The sequence below is a fragment of the Rhopalosiphum padi genome, chromosome 4, assembly GCF_020882245.1.
Source record: "Rhopalosiphum padi isolate XX-2018 chromosome 4, ASM2088224v1, whole genome shotgun sequence".
Classification (NCBI taxonomy): Eukaryota; Metazoa; Arthropoda; class Insecta; order Hemiptera; family Aphididae; genus Rhopalosiphum; species Rhopalosiphum padi.
The window spans coordinates 20357043-20377026 of record NC_083600.1 but is presented as its reverse complement, the minus strand read 5'-3'; the positions used below and the strand labels follow the sequence as shown (position 1 = coordinate 20377026).

The window sequence follows — 19984 nt, the reverse complement described above, 5'->3', positions numbered from 1 at the left end:
AGCAAATTCATGCTCAGCAAATCGCATTAAGCTCCGTCAATTTAAAAATTAGAGTGAATTGACCTATTATGAAAGTTGATAGTAAGAACATTATTGGTGTTTGTATGTTGGTTTATTTACGATTATTCAGTTTTTAAGTGAGTTATGATCATTTTTAATTTAGGCTATATTATATACGCATAATTAAACCATCGTAAAAAACCAACATACCAACACAGATAATGTTCTTATTACTATCAAGTTTCATTCTAATTTTTAAATCAACAGAGTTAAACGTCATCTGCTGAGCGTAAGTTTGTTACGTTACGTACTTGTAAGAGGATTTTTTTTCAAATTATTATTATCTTTATATTAAATTAATTAATTTCTATCTATTTAAGGTTGATGGGTATAGCCACATAGGCAGTGATATATTTTTTTTTGGAAGGGAGGGGGCAAAATTTTCTAAATTATTTTTCATCATTTATTTTTGTAAGCACAATATTTAGAATTTAATAGAAGGGAAATTCATTACTTTTTAGAAGAACAACTATATAGAGCTTTTTTTTGCTTCAATTTAGGATTTCATTTGAATGAATCATAACTTAAACTAACAAAAAGTGAGGTTCTTCTCCCGTTTTCAATTTATTCGTATAAAAACAATTATGTGTGATATATCATGTATATTGGAAAACGTGTTCTTGAAGGCTGTTATTTAAGATTTTAAGTCTGCATGTTTAAACTAGCATAAAAGTATATACACTATACAGCAATAATGCGCGTGTCAATTTTACAATTGTATGAAATCTATAAGGATCGTTTTATAGTGTTTTCAGTCTGCGCATTGAATGTGAATCATAAAAATTTATAAGACAGCAACTTGAGCCCACTTGTCATTCGCTCTATAACCCGTCACGGTTTCACCTCCGTAGGTCGTAAATCAGTATAGAAAAAACTTGTCAGCGGCCCGCGGAAATAAAATACTGTCACTCGTACAACTCGTATGTTGTGAATGACACGCCTGCGGTGTGACGGTATAATTTATGCTTTAATATTTTCGATCGTCGCCCAATTATTACCATTATTATTTTATATTTTTTCCTTTCATTACTGACACGATATAATAAACATCATATAATTCTAGACGAATACATGATTTGGGTGTCTCGGATATCTATTATCTACCTACCCGTTTCTATCTGATTTGCAACTACGGATAGGAATTGAGCGGCCCACGTATACTATATTATAATAATTCACCAGGCGCACCGCAGAATTTTGCGATCGTATTTGTTTATTTTCACTTGATTGCGGTTGTACGGAACTCTAGAAAGAGACCTACGCAGGATCGTTTGCGAATAATATTTCTTATACAAAACAGTACTACCTACACATATCACTCCAACAGAGACGCGTTTCCTCGGCACAGACGTACAGTTACAATGTATGAATTAAAAATGGTAATCTTAATAATCTATCCTATATATATATATAATAGTGTAACGTGATGGGAAGGGGGCTACTAACGATATTATATGGAAGAATTTATATTCGTTGTATAGAGTTAAGTTTTCTGCAGCTACGTAGGTTTGAATATTTTTGCAAGAGATTTTTTCAGTATAAGTAGAGAAGTTTGTATCGCAACTTTAAAATTATTATAAATATATTTTAATTAATAATATATACTTTATTGTATATTTGAGTTTTAATGGTGGATGTTGAAGTCGTTTTTCATTTTAATGCCTAATAATAAATAATAATTTGATCGAAGTTGAAGTATCATCGTTTATGTATGTGTACAGGTCAACTCTATAATATTGTGTGTATTTATATAGTGCATAATTTATGTAAATAAAGTAACAGATAAATAGATGGATACAATGTATTAAAGTGTAACGCGGCTTGAGGGGAGGGGGTTAATTACAATATTATAATTATCCTAGGAAAAATGTATATTCCTTACGTAGATGAGTTTTCCATATAGCTTAGAGTTTGTTGAACACTTATGATGCGAAAAGTTTTTCATCATAATTTAAAAAGACACATTTGATTTAAATCTCTAAAATAATACTACTATATTAACATAATATGTGTTGGCCTTTTGGGCTGGATACAATTTTTTTTTCGTAATCTTAATTTACTTTTTTTACAGTAACGATCGTTACTATCTATATCGATATTATGCCTATAGCAATTAGCAACAGACTATAATAATATGACCGGTTATAAAAGCGTGATTGATTCATGTAGGTTTTTTTCTGACCGATTTTGCGTTTTAGTACTTATAGCCTATAGGTTACCCCTACATCTGATGCATAATCATCTTGCCATGCTAACCTCGTTGATACATTTTGTTTTAATTATACGTTTGTATTTTAATTATTTGATTATTTTTGACGCTATTCTTGCGTCTTGCAGTTATCGCTTGTTTTAATGATGATAATGTCGATCCATCTATCGTACAACATTTTATTAATGAAAAATAATTATTTAGACGGAGTATAAAAGTGTCAAGCGTGTGTACATTTCGCGTAGGTCAATTTTTTATTGCTTATATATGGTTCTCAAGCTGTGGTACGCGTAACACTGTAGGTATATTGGTATATGCATTTAGTGGTATGCGGTGGTATGGTACTTATTACAGAAAATTAATGTAAATAAATATTTTTAATAATATTTGCAATCGATCTAATATTGTTTTATATGTTTTGTGTAAATAAATATTAAGTGTCTTGCTGTTAATAAATGCACCTAAACTATTATTTGTAACAGTATGTTACTGTTTTAAATGCATTGACATTTGAATAGTTCTATTTTTAGTTATAGTAATACAGCACGTCTGACTTGCAATACTAATTATACACATAAGTGGTACGCAAAAATATAAGTTTGAGATACCGTGTCTGCGGTATCTATAATGTGTACGGTGTGTATTTAGAGTATAATTTATGTACGGGATGTAACAAATATTGCGATAGAAGGGCAAATGATAATAGAGAAATAGAGAGATGTATAGATAGATAGTGAGTGAGAGTGAGGGTAGCGCGTGCTGTGCGCACGAGACGAGCTTGGCCGCCGAGGCTTGTGCGGCGGGGACAAGCGCGCGTCCCCGTGGGTGCCCACCTTGAAGCTCAGGTGGCAGCCGTCGCCTCCCGTGGTGGGAGTGACGGCGGCGGCGATCACACGTCACGTCCCGGGCGCCGACGGCGGACAGCGTCGCGCCACCGCCGCCAGTCGTTTCCAGCGTCTATCTCCGTTTGTGCGGTATCCAACCGGTGTCCGTCCGCCGTCGCGTTATCAGTTCTACTTTTCTACCAACAATATTGTTCAATATTGTTGCAACAAACAATAATAATCCGTTCCGTTCGAGTGTATTATCACCTCTCCTTCGTCGTCGTTTCCGGTTTTGTCCACACGTACCTAAGGTACTATTACACTGGCTCTGTATCCCGTGTAAATCGGGCGGTTGATCCGCTTTGACACTTAAACCAAATAATCAAAACTATTCAACTATTCCACCGCGAGTTAGGTAGTTATTGATGATTGGCGAAATCGTCTTACCTATAAATAATTTTATTTGTTTCGGTGAATAATAAAAAAATTCTCAATAGGTACCGGTCACACGGTTACACGGAATACAGTGTCAGTGTACTTGCGCGATTGTTGCGTGCGTGTGTACGTAATGCACATAGATAGGTCGTTCGGTGTTTTCGTGCACAAAAGCTCGCAATGTACGCTCGTGGATATCATATTATCATCGTCATATGAATCGTGTCTCCTATCTGGATCGTCAACTGATTATTTAGGGTTGTCTAAAAAAAAAATAATAATAAAAAAAATGATTCAAATCAATATTAAATATTAAGAATCTCAGTCATAAATAAGTTTATCATGACGTCTAGCTTCATAAATCATTTCAAACGGAGAACCCACTATTGTATACAAACATTTTGTTCACATATATTATTATAATTAGATATTATTTAAACAGAAAAATACGGGTTTAATATTTTAAAAACCGCAATACCTGTACATAATGTTTCATAAGTATATCGTATTATTATATAGTATTTATTTTTAGGTAATCTTTATAAACGTGAATATAAAGTACATAATTAGGGGTCGCGAATAATTTGAATATTCATTTGGGGATTGTCGCTATAAATAAATGTTAAGAACACTGGTATCGGCGCAGCCGCGGTAGAAGTCTTCATTTAATATTTCATCGTTGCAGATTTATCGTATATAATAAATAATCGTTGTATCTCATAATTTAATTATCGTGTATGTGGCAAAGGTAGCGCGGGTAGTTTTCATGACGTTGACTTGAAACCAGCTTAACTAAATTCGAGCTTTAATTTATATTTGTCAATAAAATACATACAACTCTTACAAGACGAGGCTTTTTCTCAAAGACGAGGTTTCGTCTGTTTGACGAAAATTCTACTTATCTATTCGTATGTAATACGTATAGATTTTACTGCGTTTTATCCATTCATTCCATTCAAACTATTATTCCGCATGTAGTCTGCTTTCTGCGTGTGTACACAGGCAAAACGAATTGTCATTGTGTGAAAGTTTAACTTGGACGAAAATGCCAAATTATACAATTAACAACCAGACACTAGACATGTTCAATTCCCTCCCCCCAAAAATTTTAAGCAAACAAATGTTCTACTTATATGTAGGTATATTATACAATTTTAAATCTATAATTTAAATTGGTTATGCTTATGATATATAACATTCTCCTATTCACCAATTTGTATTCGTGCCCGATAACGAAAAGAATATTTTATGTCAGTACGCGTTATATTCGGTAGCTGCAACTAAATTATATACGTTATGCGACTCTGATCCGCGACTTTTAGCCAGTTCTCGTACTCGTTTCGAAGTCCCGCGGACACAATTCTCGCATAAGTCTCGTCAAAATATTCATCACAAATACCCTTATTTTGTTGGTTTTTTCTCTTTGTATCTCTAATAGTACAGATTTATAATATGTGGCATGTGTGCATGTATATCTTCGCAACGATGATACGGTGATACAGAATGACAATATAAAATATATGATAATACCATCATTGGACACGTAAAATATTTTGGTTAGTTCCTTCTAATTATAGGAATACGGCAAGACTCGGGAAGGTTTTAATAACCGCGTATACGCGTGTAAAAATAATGTTCGTTTACGATCAAAGTATATGTATTATAATAAAAACAAAACCGACGATAAAAAATACACGCCAAAGTCATAAATTATGACGAACTTAAATCGTCGTTCAACGACATATTATACGCGTATATATTATAGTATTCGCATGCACATAATACTGCAACATCACACGCATTATACAAGTATTTCATAACTACTTAATTTTTTTTTACGATCTCGTTTATCGTTAATAATGCAATTTAATATTATAGTTTATTTTTTACGTTACTACAGGAAAATGCGTTTCTTCTCCGTTTAAAAATAGTGTCTTTATCATCATCACGACGAGCGCAGGGTAGGCCAGTCGCAGATTTTCGTTATCCCACCCACCCATCACTCATAATACACCGAAACTGAGGTTAGGTTTTGTTTTTTGGGGGCTGGTATTTAAATACACTTAAAATTGTTTTTCAAAGCTATGCGATGCTTGTTCTATAACATGTACGTTTTTAGATTAGAATAAGGAGTTTTTATTTTATAGTTTAAAAACAATTTTTAAAGACATTTATTTTGTTTTTTTAGAGTGTTTTAGGCTAAAATTAACACAAAAACCCTGTTGATTATTTTATTCATTTTATGATTTTTATTTAAAAGAGTTACTTTATAATGTGTTAACTGTTTTTACCTTATCGTTATTTTTCGAACGGATCCGTATAACATACATATTGAGATTTGATGGAAAAATAAATGAGAATAATTATTTTTTCAGATTAAAAGTCCACGTAGAAGAATTATTAAAATTGTTCAGTTCTGCAAAAGTTAAATTTAATAAATGTTTTTTGATTAAAACTGGTTTAGAATGATAAAATGTAGGTGCATTTTTATTTAGGGAATTTTAGGTTTTTTTTAAATTTAAAGCATTAAATTCCCAGACCTAGTAATATATGGATTACTATTATTATTATGTTGTATAATTCCCGTGGCCGGTTTTCGCGGCGCGTTCCTACCGGAGGACCTTGCGGCCGAACCGCCGGTCGCCGCGCACGGAATTGAAATCGATCATCGTTTTACAGATCCTTGACCCGGTTGTGTTGCAACGAGACAGCGGAGGGGAAAACACACAAACGCGTGGAACGCGTAAACGCAACAGCGTACCGCCGCGCGTGTACCTGCGACAGTCGGTTTGACGCGTCCGAAACCACACCGCAGTTACGTATTATACAGTACGCGCCGCGATAATATACGTGTTAACGACGGTACGATAATAATAAATAGGACTATAATAGTACCGTCTGTGGATATTGAACCATCAGCGCTCGCGATGAGCACGTCAGTGATGAACAGGTTGCGAGACCTGGAGCGCGAGCTGGCCCGCCGGATGTCCGAGTCGAGGAAGAAAGACGAGTACATCGCCCGGCTGGAGCACCGGCTCGACGAGCGCGACGCCAGCGTCCGGCACCTGCGCAACGAGATCGACAAGTTTCGACAGGTGGTCAGGCCTCTCACCCATCACATTATGGCCATCCAGATGTCGGCTGACGATTTAGTCGTGTACGGAAACAGCGGCGGAGGTGGCGGTTGCTGTAACGGTGGCGATCATCACGGCCATGCCGCAGGTTCGTCGTTCAAGGGTCGGCCCACCCGGCAGGCCATTTCCGCTGAACCACTCAGGACCACTGACCCGCTGCCTATCGTCAAGGTTCCAAAGTCCTCAAAGTGAGTTTCTTATTGGGGTGACTTGATTTTGATATTTTGAGCACTTAGGTGAGGTAGAAGATGTGGACCCTACAATAATATAGTCAACAGCTTAGCGTATCTACGTTCACGACCAGAGTTATTATAAAGCAAACTTTAATAACTGCAATTTAAAGTGTTGGTCGCTCATCACTAAAGCTCGGATGTTAATGACCAAAATTTCATTAAAATTTGCAATTATATGCTTTTAAATGTATCAAATATACCTATTTTTCAATAAATATATGCAAAAAATAAACGCAAAAAAAGTGTTAATATTAATTCAAAATAAATCATAAACACTAATAAATGTGTACTAAATATATCTATTTTTCAAAAATATATATGTATAAATAAAATATTTAATGTTACGTAGGTTAAATAATTTAAATACCAAGACTGTACAACAACGATTTTGGATATATTTTCAAATTAACCTTCGATGATTTGACAGTATGTTTTTGTAAACTGAAAATAACCGCTCCACAGGTCTACACTCTACAGAGTTGGCCGATGCGTACTCAAAGTTAACAATGTCGATAGTTTCTATAGCTTCAGGAAGTCTATCAAACAAATCTGTTTTGCCATCTATTATTTTAGAAATTTTGGACAATACTTTATACCCAGAATTTTCGTCCCAAACTTAATATATTCGTGTATACATAATAGTGATATAAATATATGAGTTTTTATTCTCCAACGAATTATTGTCGTCCGTATAAAGTGTTATGATTATATATTATATTTAAAATATTATTAATATGCCACTAAATAAATGATCAATATATGCATTTATATGCTCAAAAATGTCAAATATGCAAAAATATGCAAAAAAAAAGTTTGCTTATATGTAAACTAGACTTCATGAATCGAATTTATATCATACTCTGGTATAATTCTGACTACGCGAAAAAAGTACGCTAAGTCATAAACATCCGAGCTCTACTCATCACATAAAATGTTTAAAATTGTTTGATATAATGTGTTGTAATCTGATTATTATAATACAATTTATTTGTTGCATCATCAAAATTTCTATTGATTTAAAAGCCAAGTTATTGAGTCTCTCAATTGTTTTAGTTGATATTAATCTTATTTTTATCTTCTTCAGTAAAGGAAATGGTCTTTTATTGTATATTTTATACGGCAAAAATTCGATTGTACTACAATAAAAAATATTGCAAATTCAAAATCCAAAATTCTAGGCCACTTAATAACAGAGTCCATAGGCCATTGCCTATTGTGTCTATAATTGAAACATCTCTCTGGTTATGTATAATAATAACGTATATAATGTATATAGTTTTGAATTGTATATATATATGCGTGTGTTGTGTCTCGTAGGGCTCGCGGGTATGAGACGTAGGTCTCCACTGACAGTATATAGTAGGGGTGGCCACAACGAGACTCATATGTGGCTCTTGACATCAAGCTTAGAGTAAAATTATCAACTATTTTATAAACATCTCTTAAAAATGTGGCTCGTAAATTTGCAGCTTCTTGAATTTAATAGTGCAGTATAGTAACTATAGGTAACCGGTAGTGCCGTATCCAGTATTTTGGTCACCTTTTTCCGACTCGTCCTTTAAAATTCTTCCGCGTTTTCACGTATCTTGCTCCTTTGCAATCCTAATCATCGTACTTTTGAATATTTTATAATGGTGTACGAGTATTATATAATAATTTATGTTTTTATCGGTTTTTTGTTGTGCTGGCGCACATTTGATCGAAGTTTTCTAACACTGGTAATATTACCTATGTACGTATTTTAATACAGAGTCAATACTGTAGGATACGCCCATAAAATGTGTACAATGTTTTGTAAACAATAGAGTAAATTTTAATTTAGAAATATGGTTTAGAAATATCGGTCCTCAAGTGTTGGTTGTACGATTAACAATTGATAGACGTGTTTGAGGGAGAATAAAATTTATGCCCTCGACAAATTCGTGTTTTAAACAGCCTCGGCTTATTCGTACTTCAGTTCGATATTATTTCGGTTTATAATCGATACTACGGTATTTAAATGTGAGATCTCAAAGTGTTCTAGCTAACTGCGCGTATGTCCGTGTTCAAGTCGTATTATATTACGATAAATATAATTTAATTAGTTGTTATGTCATTTACATACTTGTTGTGTTTGGCAATAAGCATGTATCGTTGCTATTTACCGAGTTGATTATTATAACACAGTGTGATTAGATTTTGAAGATGGTTCGAATATAATAATAATATAGTGCGATAGTCGATAGTCGATCGGTCTTAATCGCCATAGATTCGTCGTACATCGCTAGTCACATAGTTGGTGAAGAGAGTTTGTAGTTTGCTGTCTAGCCGTACATGCCACGTGAGTACACAGTTACTGTTTCTATCATTTACCGATCAATCTACGAATGTAATTATTCTGCAGGAAACGAGTTAGAATGACTCCTGAAATCTCCAGAACGTTTTCGTTTTTATATTTCCCGCCCAAGATTTGCTAAGTTACCAACATTATATTAAAACATTTAAAACTATATTTAAAAAAGAGTTAATGAATCTGTAATAGGTTGATGTGGGTGATAGTTATACAGTATACTATTATATATATATATATATATATATACACGTATCATAGATATTTTAGATGACATCGCGATCGGTGCCACTACTCATTGTTGTTAAATTCCAAAAACTCGAGGTCAAAAAGTTTATCAATTACTATTACTCAAGTGTAAACTTTAAGTTGTATTTAAGTCATTTTTAAAAATTATTTTCGCTTTATTATAGATCAACCAGTCGTTCGAAAAGACTAACGATTTCCATGTAGAATTTCCGGTCAGTAAAATCGCTTCTGATAATGTCCTCTGCAATCGCAATTCTGATACACTTCTGTCGGTCTATGTCTGTGTTTACATACTCTTACGGTCACTTGTATGGTATTTTACCGTGTTATCGGTCGTTGTAAAAAAATAAAATAAATAAATACACCGAATATAAACAGTTGGAAAATGATTGGACGATCGCGTGTTTAAATTCATGGTAGCGAACAACATTGGCAGCACGGAGTTTACAGACAGTTAATAAAAATAATTAAAGGTATAGATTTGCAATATGTTTGATTTGAATGCTTTGAATTATCGATATGTATACAGTATACGTTGTCACGTGTATAAGATTTTTTACGCGCATTGAAAGATTTGATTAGATAAATAGGTAGATATAAAACCACAGAGGGGTAGACCTTGGCGTGGATCAACGCGTGTATACGACGTTGCGTGCGTCTAATTAGTCGCTGTGGAGTTGGACATTTTCATGCCTTATACGTTTCGTATCGGAACAAATTCCTTGGACTGATGTAGGTTGTTACAGCAGCCGATTTGGAAAAAAAATAAAGCCCTCGATCGATGGCTGCAGCCCACACTCACCGATATTGCGATAATATATAACAGCTGTAGTTACTGGTTAGGTATACAACTATATATAATTATATTATACTCTCGTTGTCGCACCGTCGATCGGTAAAATAATATATATATAGGTAGTAATATAGGCGTGTATGAAACGTGTAATACGATGTTGTATAATGTCTCTGAGACGTACGGATGACGCCGAATATTTTGTCATCTAGTGCGGTGATTATAATAATGTAATGACGATTTTCATATTATTTAAGCATCGTCCGTTTATAAAGATCGGCAGTTATGACCTATATCTATATATATATTATAATATAGTATATTTAGTATATTATATATTGTAAATATAAAACGGACGGCCCCACAGCGGTTCCTCTGTATGTGGCTAATATAATATTATATAGGCGTTGAGTAATTTTTATACCTATTACCGTATCATCGGTTTCAATCGTACTTTGCTACTACATTATGATGCACCACACGCGATACTACAATAGCTAATACGTAAAGTCTTATATGTGTACAAGATGCCTGGCAGTTATTCTGAATCGATTGAAACTTTCACCACGTTTAGCCGTTCATAGTAATACATTATATGAATATATTATAATATATTGTGTTAAATATATATATAATACATATATATACCCATTACCTTTATAGATTGATACTGTTTGACGATTCCGATCGACGATATAATATTATTATCTTTATATCGTTAATTCTTATATTATGATAATAATGCTATTCGCCCAACACTGTGCCTCTGTAAAACGGGTGCCGCGCGTATTTGTATTATGCATTTATATTATTATTTTTCGACCCAATGGTCCCTGAACCAAATACTCGAGGTTATTGTAGCGCACAAACACGCGTCTGTATCGCATTATACACTTATCGTAGCTGCTGTGTGATAAATATTGTATAAAAATCGATTTTAAGCATCCGCCAAACGTTCAATAATCTATTATAAAATAATAATAATAATGACGATTATAATATTTTCGTTTACGTAGACGTATTTTGTATTTTACATCAGTACACTTATTAAACATTTTCTAATCTAACATAATATGTATTATTCACTAATAACATTTTTAGAGGTTCGCGTTCGAGACTATGTATACTATATCATCATATGCTTTGGCAATGGTACCTACTCTTCAATTGTTTGCATTTATGCATCACATTATAGCAATTAGTGGATACCGGGTTTGAAATATAATTTTTGTACAAACCTTTACCCGATGTATATACTTAAATGTCATATACGCAATGTAAAAAAAATATATTAGAAATAATTAATCATATTAGATAGGGTTATTCTTATTATTATTGTAATAACTTATATTTACTTATTAATAGTAAATATTTTTATGGTTTTTTTTTCATAAATATATAATTGTTTTAACATTATAATTTAACACTCTGTTGCACTTTGCAAAAATCTATGTATTGCGATTGCGAACTAGCGTTTGAACTTGTTATGGGGTGATGTGAAATGTTATTGAAAAGTGTAAATTACTGTAACTTTTTTAAGTATGCATGATTGATGTCCTCGAATAAATCGTTGTCTTTAACTCTAATCACTTATGTTGTACAACTTGTACTTCTAAATTCATTATGGAGTAATTTATTTCCAATTTAATCTAATATAACAAGATGTATACTGTACACATGCAAATACAACGACATTGTGGTGGGCAGTGGGTGAACATGATTATTGTACTTAGTTGTTACAATATTTAATATATAACAACTATATATAATATTTACTATAGTATGGCAGGGTACCCTCGGGGGCCATAATTATTGTGTTATTGTCTGATAACATGACGCGTTTATACCTATGGGAATGTATATTATATATTTGTCTTGTCTTTGTACGTCACCTTGTAATTTATCACGTTAAACCATACACGCTGTTGTTATAACCATGCATATACCACCTATGTATCGCGGCGATTGACCCATATTATTTGCACATTACATTTTATTATATTTTTATACAATACAGTGTAGGTGCACAAAACTCCATCACCCTCAAATAAAACCATGCATTTTTTCCAGCCCAAAATTTATAAAGTAGTATGTTTTATGTACACCGTTTGCATGGTTTGGCAGTACCTATATAATATTATATATCTATCCGATGTTATCTTAATGGATTGTAATATATTTTTTTAAATTTACTGTCCCTCCCTTAGCAGCTGTAACGGAGTGTAGTCTAGTATAATATGTATTATGCACAGAGGAGAAATTACAATTCGAGGTAAACAAGCCTAGCCAAAATCATCGGAGAACCGAATTTCGAGATAGTAGTTTTTTAAATGCATGAAATGTGGAAATACGCATACACTCGACACATATACGTGTCTAAATTAATAATGCGTTTTTTTCAAGTATGCAATATCATATTACCATATATATATATATATATTTAAACACGCGCTCTGTTCTTGATAAATTCGTTTTTTCTCCACTGTATTATACTCTACTGAACTATTGTATAATAATATAGATTTTAAATAGATTTAACCTTCTCAAAGATACATAATTTTATATTTTAATAATTCAACGATTTTCGGAAAGCCATTCACTGCGCTGCGCAGTATGGTAGAATATGGAATATTATATTTTTGTTTAAAATTAAATATATATACGTATATCCATTGAATCGATGCATTGTCATATGAAAATAATAAAATAATAAATTATTATTCAAATCCATCGACATAACGTTGGAAAGTGAATGAGTCCTGAATGCAAATAATATGTACCTACATAATATAATATGGACCTAATCGGTTACGGGTTACGTAAGGGAAACAGTAGCATTGTCTATCTATATAATATATTATGTACATTATACATATTACGTACTATCGGTATATGAAGGGTTACAATGAAATTCTTTTTTAAAAAAGTACTTAATGCAATATATTTCCGATCATTAAATATTCATATGTGTACAGTGTACATATTTTTATAGATAAATACGATAATTAGTTCGAAAAATTAACACTAAATTTAATATAAATACCTACATAATGTAATACAAATTCCTCTCAGAATACAAAGTATAAACATTTTTTAAATTTTAAAAAATAAAATTATTTCAATGCTTGTAAAATAAGTGATTATTATTTGCTTAAAAAGTTTCTCATTCTATTAAAAGTAAAGCTTTATTTAATAAGAACAAATAAGTTACTTACTAAAGATTTTATTTTTATCGAATTTGCTTGTAATTTGTAAAAAGTGCAAACTGAAAATTACCAAATTCAAACTACTAATTTGCCTGTACTAGAAAAAAAAAATTGTAAGTTAAAAGCATATTTAAAATTGTTTGCAAATTTTTTTATCTTGCCATTTTTATTTAAATACAATACTTTTCCTTTATATTGTATGTGCAAACGTGTAGTTATATAGTATGACGTATCTTTGTACTTACATTGGTTTTATGAAAATGTTTATTATGAATTATAATCATTATACATATAGTAGTTACTTGCAATTGTAAACAAGTGCTTCTCTCTCTCTCTTTCTATGTATATATATAATATATTTCTCTATAGATTACTATCTATTATTTTAAGCTATTTACTACAGGTGAAAACTGATTAAACATCATTGTTTTGTATTCTAAAACTCGAATTATTGAAAATAATGTAAGTATTGATGAGAAATACGTGATGTGAAAAAATTATAACTACTCAGAATCTAACCTTGGGCAGTCTAAACCCATGTAAAACCGTCGATCAATTGGCCTTCTTTCCTCTTGTTTATTTCTTATGTTTTTATAATAATCGTAACCCGAGAAAATATAGAAGTACATTATTTGTTAGGTATCCTTGTATCCTTGCACATCACTGATTACAAATGTCATTTTTTTAATATGCTCATGTATCCCCCCCCAATGTTATAAGTGAATTGTTATTTTGATTATTTGTATGTGTGTATATTTTTTTAAAGCTTGTTAATTATAAATATACGATTACAAATAAAGTATGAACATTATAGTTATAATTGTTATCACCTATTAGTTATTATCTAGCTGTACTTGAGAAAATTTGAGTTTTTTGACTATTGCAACATGGTACATGGAAAATAATACATCATTGTCAGTTGTCACTATACAACAAAATCGAAATTAAATAATATAGTTATTACAGTTTATAATATATTATGTCTTATTATAAATAATTATAGTGGATAGCGAAATTTGAATTAATTACGATGACAAATTAAAATAAGATGACATTTTTCTGAATTTGGATTTTAAAATCCTACGCAATTATGAGTTCAAAGGATTAAAGCAAACAATTCTGCGTGTTTATCTTGGTTCGTTGCCATCACTCAGTGGGTTTTCGTTAGTTAATCGTTAGTGTTATTATAACACTTGGTTCCAAATAAAATAATGTTTTAATTGAAAGGATTTTATTTCTGAGATTTTTCAAATGTTAATGGTTATGAAATTTATAATTATGTATTGCAATACATTTATCATGGGTTTTTAATATTTCATGTTACTGTATTTACTTTATTTAATCTATCTTAACTTAATTTAATTTCCAAGGAATCATATAGGTATCTATAATTAATCTAATATATAATGAATAATAATATTAAAAAATCTTTTCAATTAGAATAAATTATTTATATTGTAATATAATTGTTATTATTTATTTATAGGTATGTGATTTATTTTTCTTATTCTTTTTATATAGTTTGTTATGATTTTAAATATATATTTCGTAATTGAGCAATATTTTGTATATAATATGGCTCAATAAGTAGGTATATTAATTTGTAATAATATAATTAAGGTACTCTATTTTAAAAGTTTACAGATTTAAGTGCGTTAATAATATTATACAATCTACTAAGAAATAATAGTTTGAACAATTTGTATATGCGTATACAGTATATGATGTCTATGTAGAAAAAGGTTAAAAGGTGTTATAATGAACCGAGTGAATTATTTCCAATAAACAATTATTATATCTTGGAAAAAAAAATTTTTTTAGAATTGAGATTTTTATGTATAAAAGTCAAATTTTTAATGAGCCATTAAGTATAGTATAAGAATCATATTGTTATAATAATTATAAATGTTCTAAGAATTTAACGTTTATATGCGTGGAGATCTAAGCGTATACCTACCAACATTGTGTGTGATATTGCAGCAGTACTTTCCAGTTCTCCACTGTGTACATTTGATATTTCTAATATATTTTTAAGTTATAACTATAGTTATTAGTTTTAGTTAAAACTAATTATAGTTATAGTTAATTTTAATTAACTACATGTTCGAAATTCGATTTTATCTATCAAAGTTTTTAGAAAAATATTCTGCATTGAATATAATAAACCTAACTGAAAATCTATGATGTTATACAATTCGAAAACGTATAAATACTATATAAACATAAAAAAGATTTTGTTTAGAAATAGTAAACATAATATTTTTTTTATAATGTTATACTTTTACCTCTGCATGCTCCATTTTATCCGCATCAAACATAAATTTTTCGTAACCGTTACTCAGTATTTTAATTTTCTGTTTTATTTATTATATTATTTTTTAAAGTTTAATTAAGCTTTGAGTTAAATTTATATAAAATGTATGTAAAGAAATACACGTATGAACATAAATTACTGTTTGATTTTAGATTTTATCAAACATGTATATTATATATATATATATTGCTTAGTAAATATTATGTTAAACTTGAAGACATTTATTTTGTAATCTTTATACGTTAAAATAATATATATATTTAATATAATAAATAATAATATTTTATACTTTTTTATTATAAATATTATTTTAACAGTTATATTAGATATAAAATAATTGAACGTCATAATGGATTACAAACTGTTCGCCTTTTAATCTTTTTTTTTTATGTTAACGCAAAATACATTGTGAGATACCCATAATAATTTTGTAGATTACATTATGATCCTTTGTATCTAATAATGCGTAAATGTATATACAACTATGTATAACTAAATATTTTTAAATCGTAATCTTATAGAATAATAGTATTTTTTTTTTTTTTTACGAAAACTATAAAGCATATTATATTATTACTATAATCTAATGTTACAATTTACAGAGCTTGTATTTTGAAAAAAAATAAACGAATGAATAATGTATGTAAACTAAAAAATATAATAGTAGGATTGTATATCTGTAGTATTTATTATTACGGGTATTATTATAATATTATGTTATGTTCAAGTAATACAAATATTACATAATGAAAAATCCGTTATTATCGTGATATGAAATTGTAAGATTACGATTTTGTTCAATCAAGGGGTATCGGGCAATAACCCTCAACTATTATACTATTATATTATGGTTTTATACATTATAATAATATCCAATAAATATACTCGTACCTACATATATTATTTACATTATCACGCGCGTGTCGCATACGGGTAGTAAAGCCGGTATAAGGCGAAGATTAAGTAATAAAATTCAGTTTTACAGTGATTTCTGATTACTTTTTTGGTAAGACATACAACACCGTATAATAATGTCTTATTATTACTGGCACGGATGCAACTTGCTCAGTTACTCGTTTCGTGTGCTTTATTTATTGTAGATGTCGAACATTTTATATTTATTGCTGTGGTCGACTATAATTTGGTCCAAAGACGGATTTTGTTGTCGAGATTGCCTTTTTTTTTAAATATGAAGATTTAGTTCATTGAAAATTATAAATTTGCTCCGCTTTGTTAGTATTAGAATTAGAAATTAGAATACAATATATATTTTTCCTTTATAATAATATACCATGTTAAATAAAAAGCATCTTAATAAACATATTATATATCTATATAAAATATTATGAAAAAAATGCTTACATATATCTATTATTGATGGCATGGTTGCATGGTGGCAAAATATTATCATAAAAACCATACCTAGTTGCCTAAAATAATAGGGACGATAAACGGTCACTTATTTATATACTGTCCATTTTAAAATACAAAACGTGAATACTTCGTACTGTCGGGTAAAAATGTACATTTCTTAACGAGGACACTGTACTGTTATCACAATCATATACAATATACATGTTTACATAGTATAAACTATAAAGTATATACCTACTATATATATATATATTTTAAAATTTAAAGTAAAAATGTTTTTAACATAAATATGTGATAAGTAATATGTACTTACAACTAACTTAGTAAATGAGTTGTTCTACACATATATTTATATATATTTGAATTAAACGAATTAGTTAGAATAAAAAAGTTTCTTACAATAAAATATTTATATATAACTTATTGGTATTATAGGTATGATTAGTGGATATTTTCCCGTTACATGTACCATTGGACATTTCCAACATAATATATTGTTCAAATTCTTGCCTCATATATAATGATAAAAATCATCTTTGACGAATTTTGTTTTTAATTTGGCTGTAATTGATGCCATCATATACTTAACTATAGTCATCGTGTTAGTTAAATTCATAAGATATTTTAATTAAGTGTGATATACACTTGGAAAAAATTAACTAAATATTTGTATTTACAGTCACCGTGTTCGTAAATAAAAACAATAATTATTAATAACAGCTAATATTGGTACCTATAATAATAATAAATCTTCGAAATATTAGTTTTTTAATTAGTTTTAATATTTGTACTATATTTAAATATATATTTAAGATGTGTATGAAGTATTTTAGTATTACATTTTTAATAAGTGATAAATTATGATAACTAATTATTATTAATATATAAATATATATATATTAATTATATTATAATATGAATATTACTTTTTAGGTCTAGAGAATTGATCAAAGGTGCTGTTTTGGACAATGACTTCATGAAAAATTTGGAATCAACACAGATTAGAGAGATAGTGGACTGTATGTATCCCGTCGAGTATGCCTCCGACAGCATTATTATTAAAGAAGGAGATGTGGGCAGCATTGTTTATGTTATGGAAGGTAAGTTCTTTTTAATGTACTACTATGAAAACATGATTATACGTATAAATCATATAATACTACCAGTGGCTTGTCCAGGAACTTTCAATAGGAGGAGATGTATTTTATAAGTAATAATAGTTCATACATTGCGGGCACAGAACCAAGGACGCAAATACCGCATTTTTTTAGGTTTAAACTTTAAAATATTTTTATCCTGTATGCTTAAATATAATTGTATAATATGTAGATGAATACATTTTATATCTCAATTTGTGTGATATACATAAATTATAAGCACTAATGTACCGTTTAGGTTTTTTTACCACTTCACGCGATTTTGTTTTTATGGGAAAAGGAGAGTCTTGTGAATTTAAAAATGAAGTTTGCGTGTTCACGGGAAAGGCACACGTTTTTTTTATACATGAAAGTTATAATTTTACTGGGGACTGTGATACCTGTTGCTGGGCACGCCACTGATGTGTATTGGAATAATACAATTATAATATGTACTTACGAAAATAGTATATATATATATTACCGTCATTTATTTGAGCGTACAATCGGACGTGGATAGCTTAATAAATAATAACTAAATATATGAGAATTAAAAATATCAAAAAATATATCGTATTTATTTAAAGTATGTAAACGAAACATTTTTCCTACGCTTTATGTTTAATGTTTACATGTTTATTGTCGGTTTAAAATTTCTTTATTGATGGAACCAGCTATTACAATAATGTAAATGTACATTTTATCGTATAGGTATATTATTATAATAAGTAATAACGTTTAAACTGCCGCCTATAATAACAAATATTTTGAATATATATATATTATATAACTATTATCGTTGTTGGTGCTGTACAGTGTTAAAACACAAGTAAAATAAAATATACTACCGCGAATTCGATGTGGCAACTCAACGTACACGCGTGTCGGTATTTGGCATGTCCATTCCGGACACCTTCGGCGCACGTTGTCATTGACGATTATATATTATTATTATTGTATTTCACTTATGCCTATATAATTTTAATACAGGGTGTCTGTAACTTTGTCGTCGTACATATCTGCTTGCCTACTATACTTTATCTCACCTACGTTTTAATACCTAAATATTATTTATTATAAATATTTGACGGAAATCAGTAATTAAATATCAAAATATTTACATAAATCGCTGCTCATATTGGCTGGTATTGGACGATTTTTAGAAACTTAAAACAAATATTTTTATTTTATTTTGTTTTGAGCGTTAACAAAACTATATTATAATAATCGGAAGCTTCTAATACAACGAAATTATCGTCTGAAATCGCATTTCAAAATCATCGATTAGAATTTTGAACAAATGTTATTGCGGGGAAAATCATAGCGGTAAGATACACAATTGTCCTCGTTATATACCCTCAACACTATATTCTTCACATAAAGTGTGAAATCGAAACTACAGTGCGTTTTGTGCTCTTTTTTCTCGTGGAAATATTTGTAGTAGAGAAATTTGTTCTTTATCGTCAAATGACGTATCCACATGCGATGGCTGATGATTGACGTGAAACGAGAGAGCATACAACTATGGGCATATATATTATTATGTCGATTGTCATTACTCAATGTATATATAACGGTATGGGCGTTCTGATTTTACGAAGACATGATATTTTACCGCCAAGAATAAAATATTGTCCGCGACCAATACGTTCAACGTTCTGCCCGCGGAGTTCGACGTGATTTAGAAA

At 30.3% G+C, this 19984-nt stretch overlaps 1 protein-coding gene across 3 annotated transcripts in view; it reads left to right on the top strand.

Annotated features, from left to right (window-relative positions):
- LOC132929539 (cGMP-dependent protein kinase, isozyme 2 forms cD4/T1/T3A/T3B) overlaps positions 1-19984 on the top strand; it is a 159804-nt gene that overhangs the window by 90877 nt on the left and 48943 nt on the right. For 2 of the 3 annotated variants that reach the window (XM_060994941.1, XM_060994940.1), the window contains one exon: positions 18094-18260. In XM_060994941.1, coding sequence (XP_060850924.1) covers positions 18094-18260 — 167 coding nt within the window. Of the gene's footprint in view, positions 1-3214; positions 3405-6207; positions 6851-18093; positions 18261-19984 lie in introns of those variants that run through there. The other variant, XM_060994942.1, reaches the window with a different exon arrangement.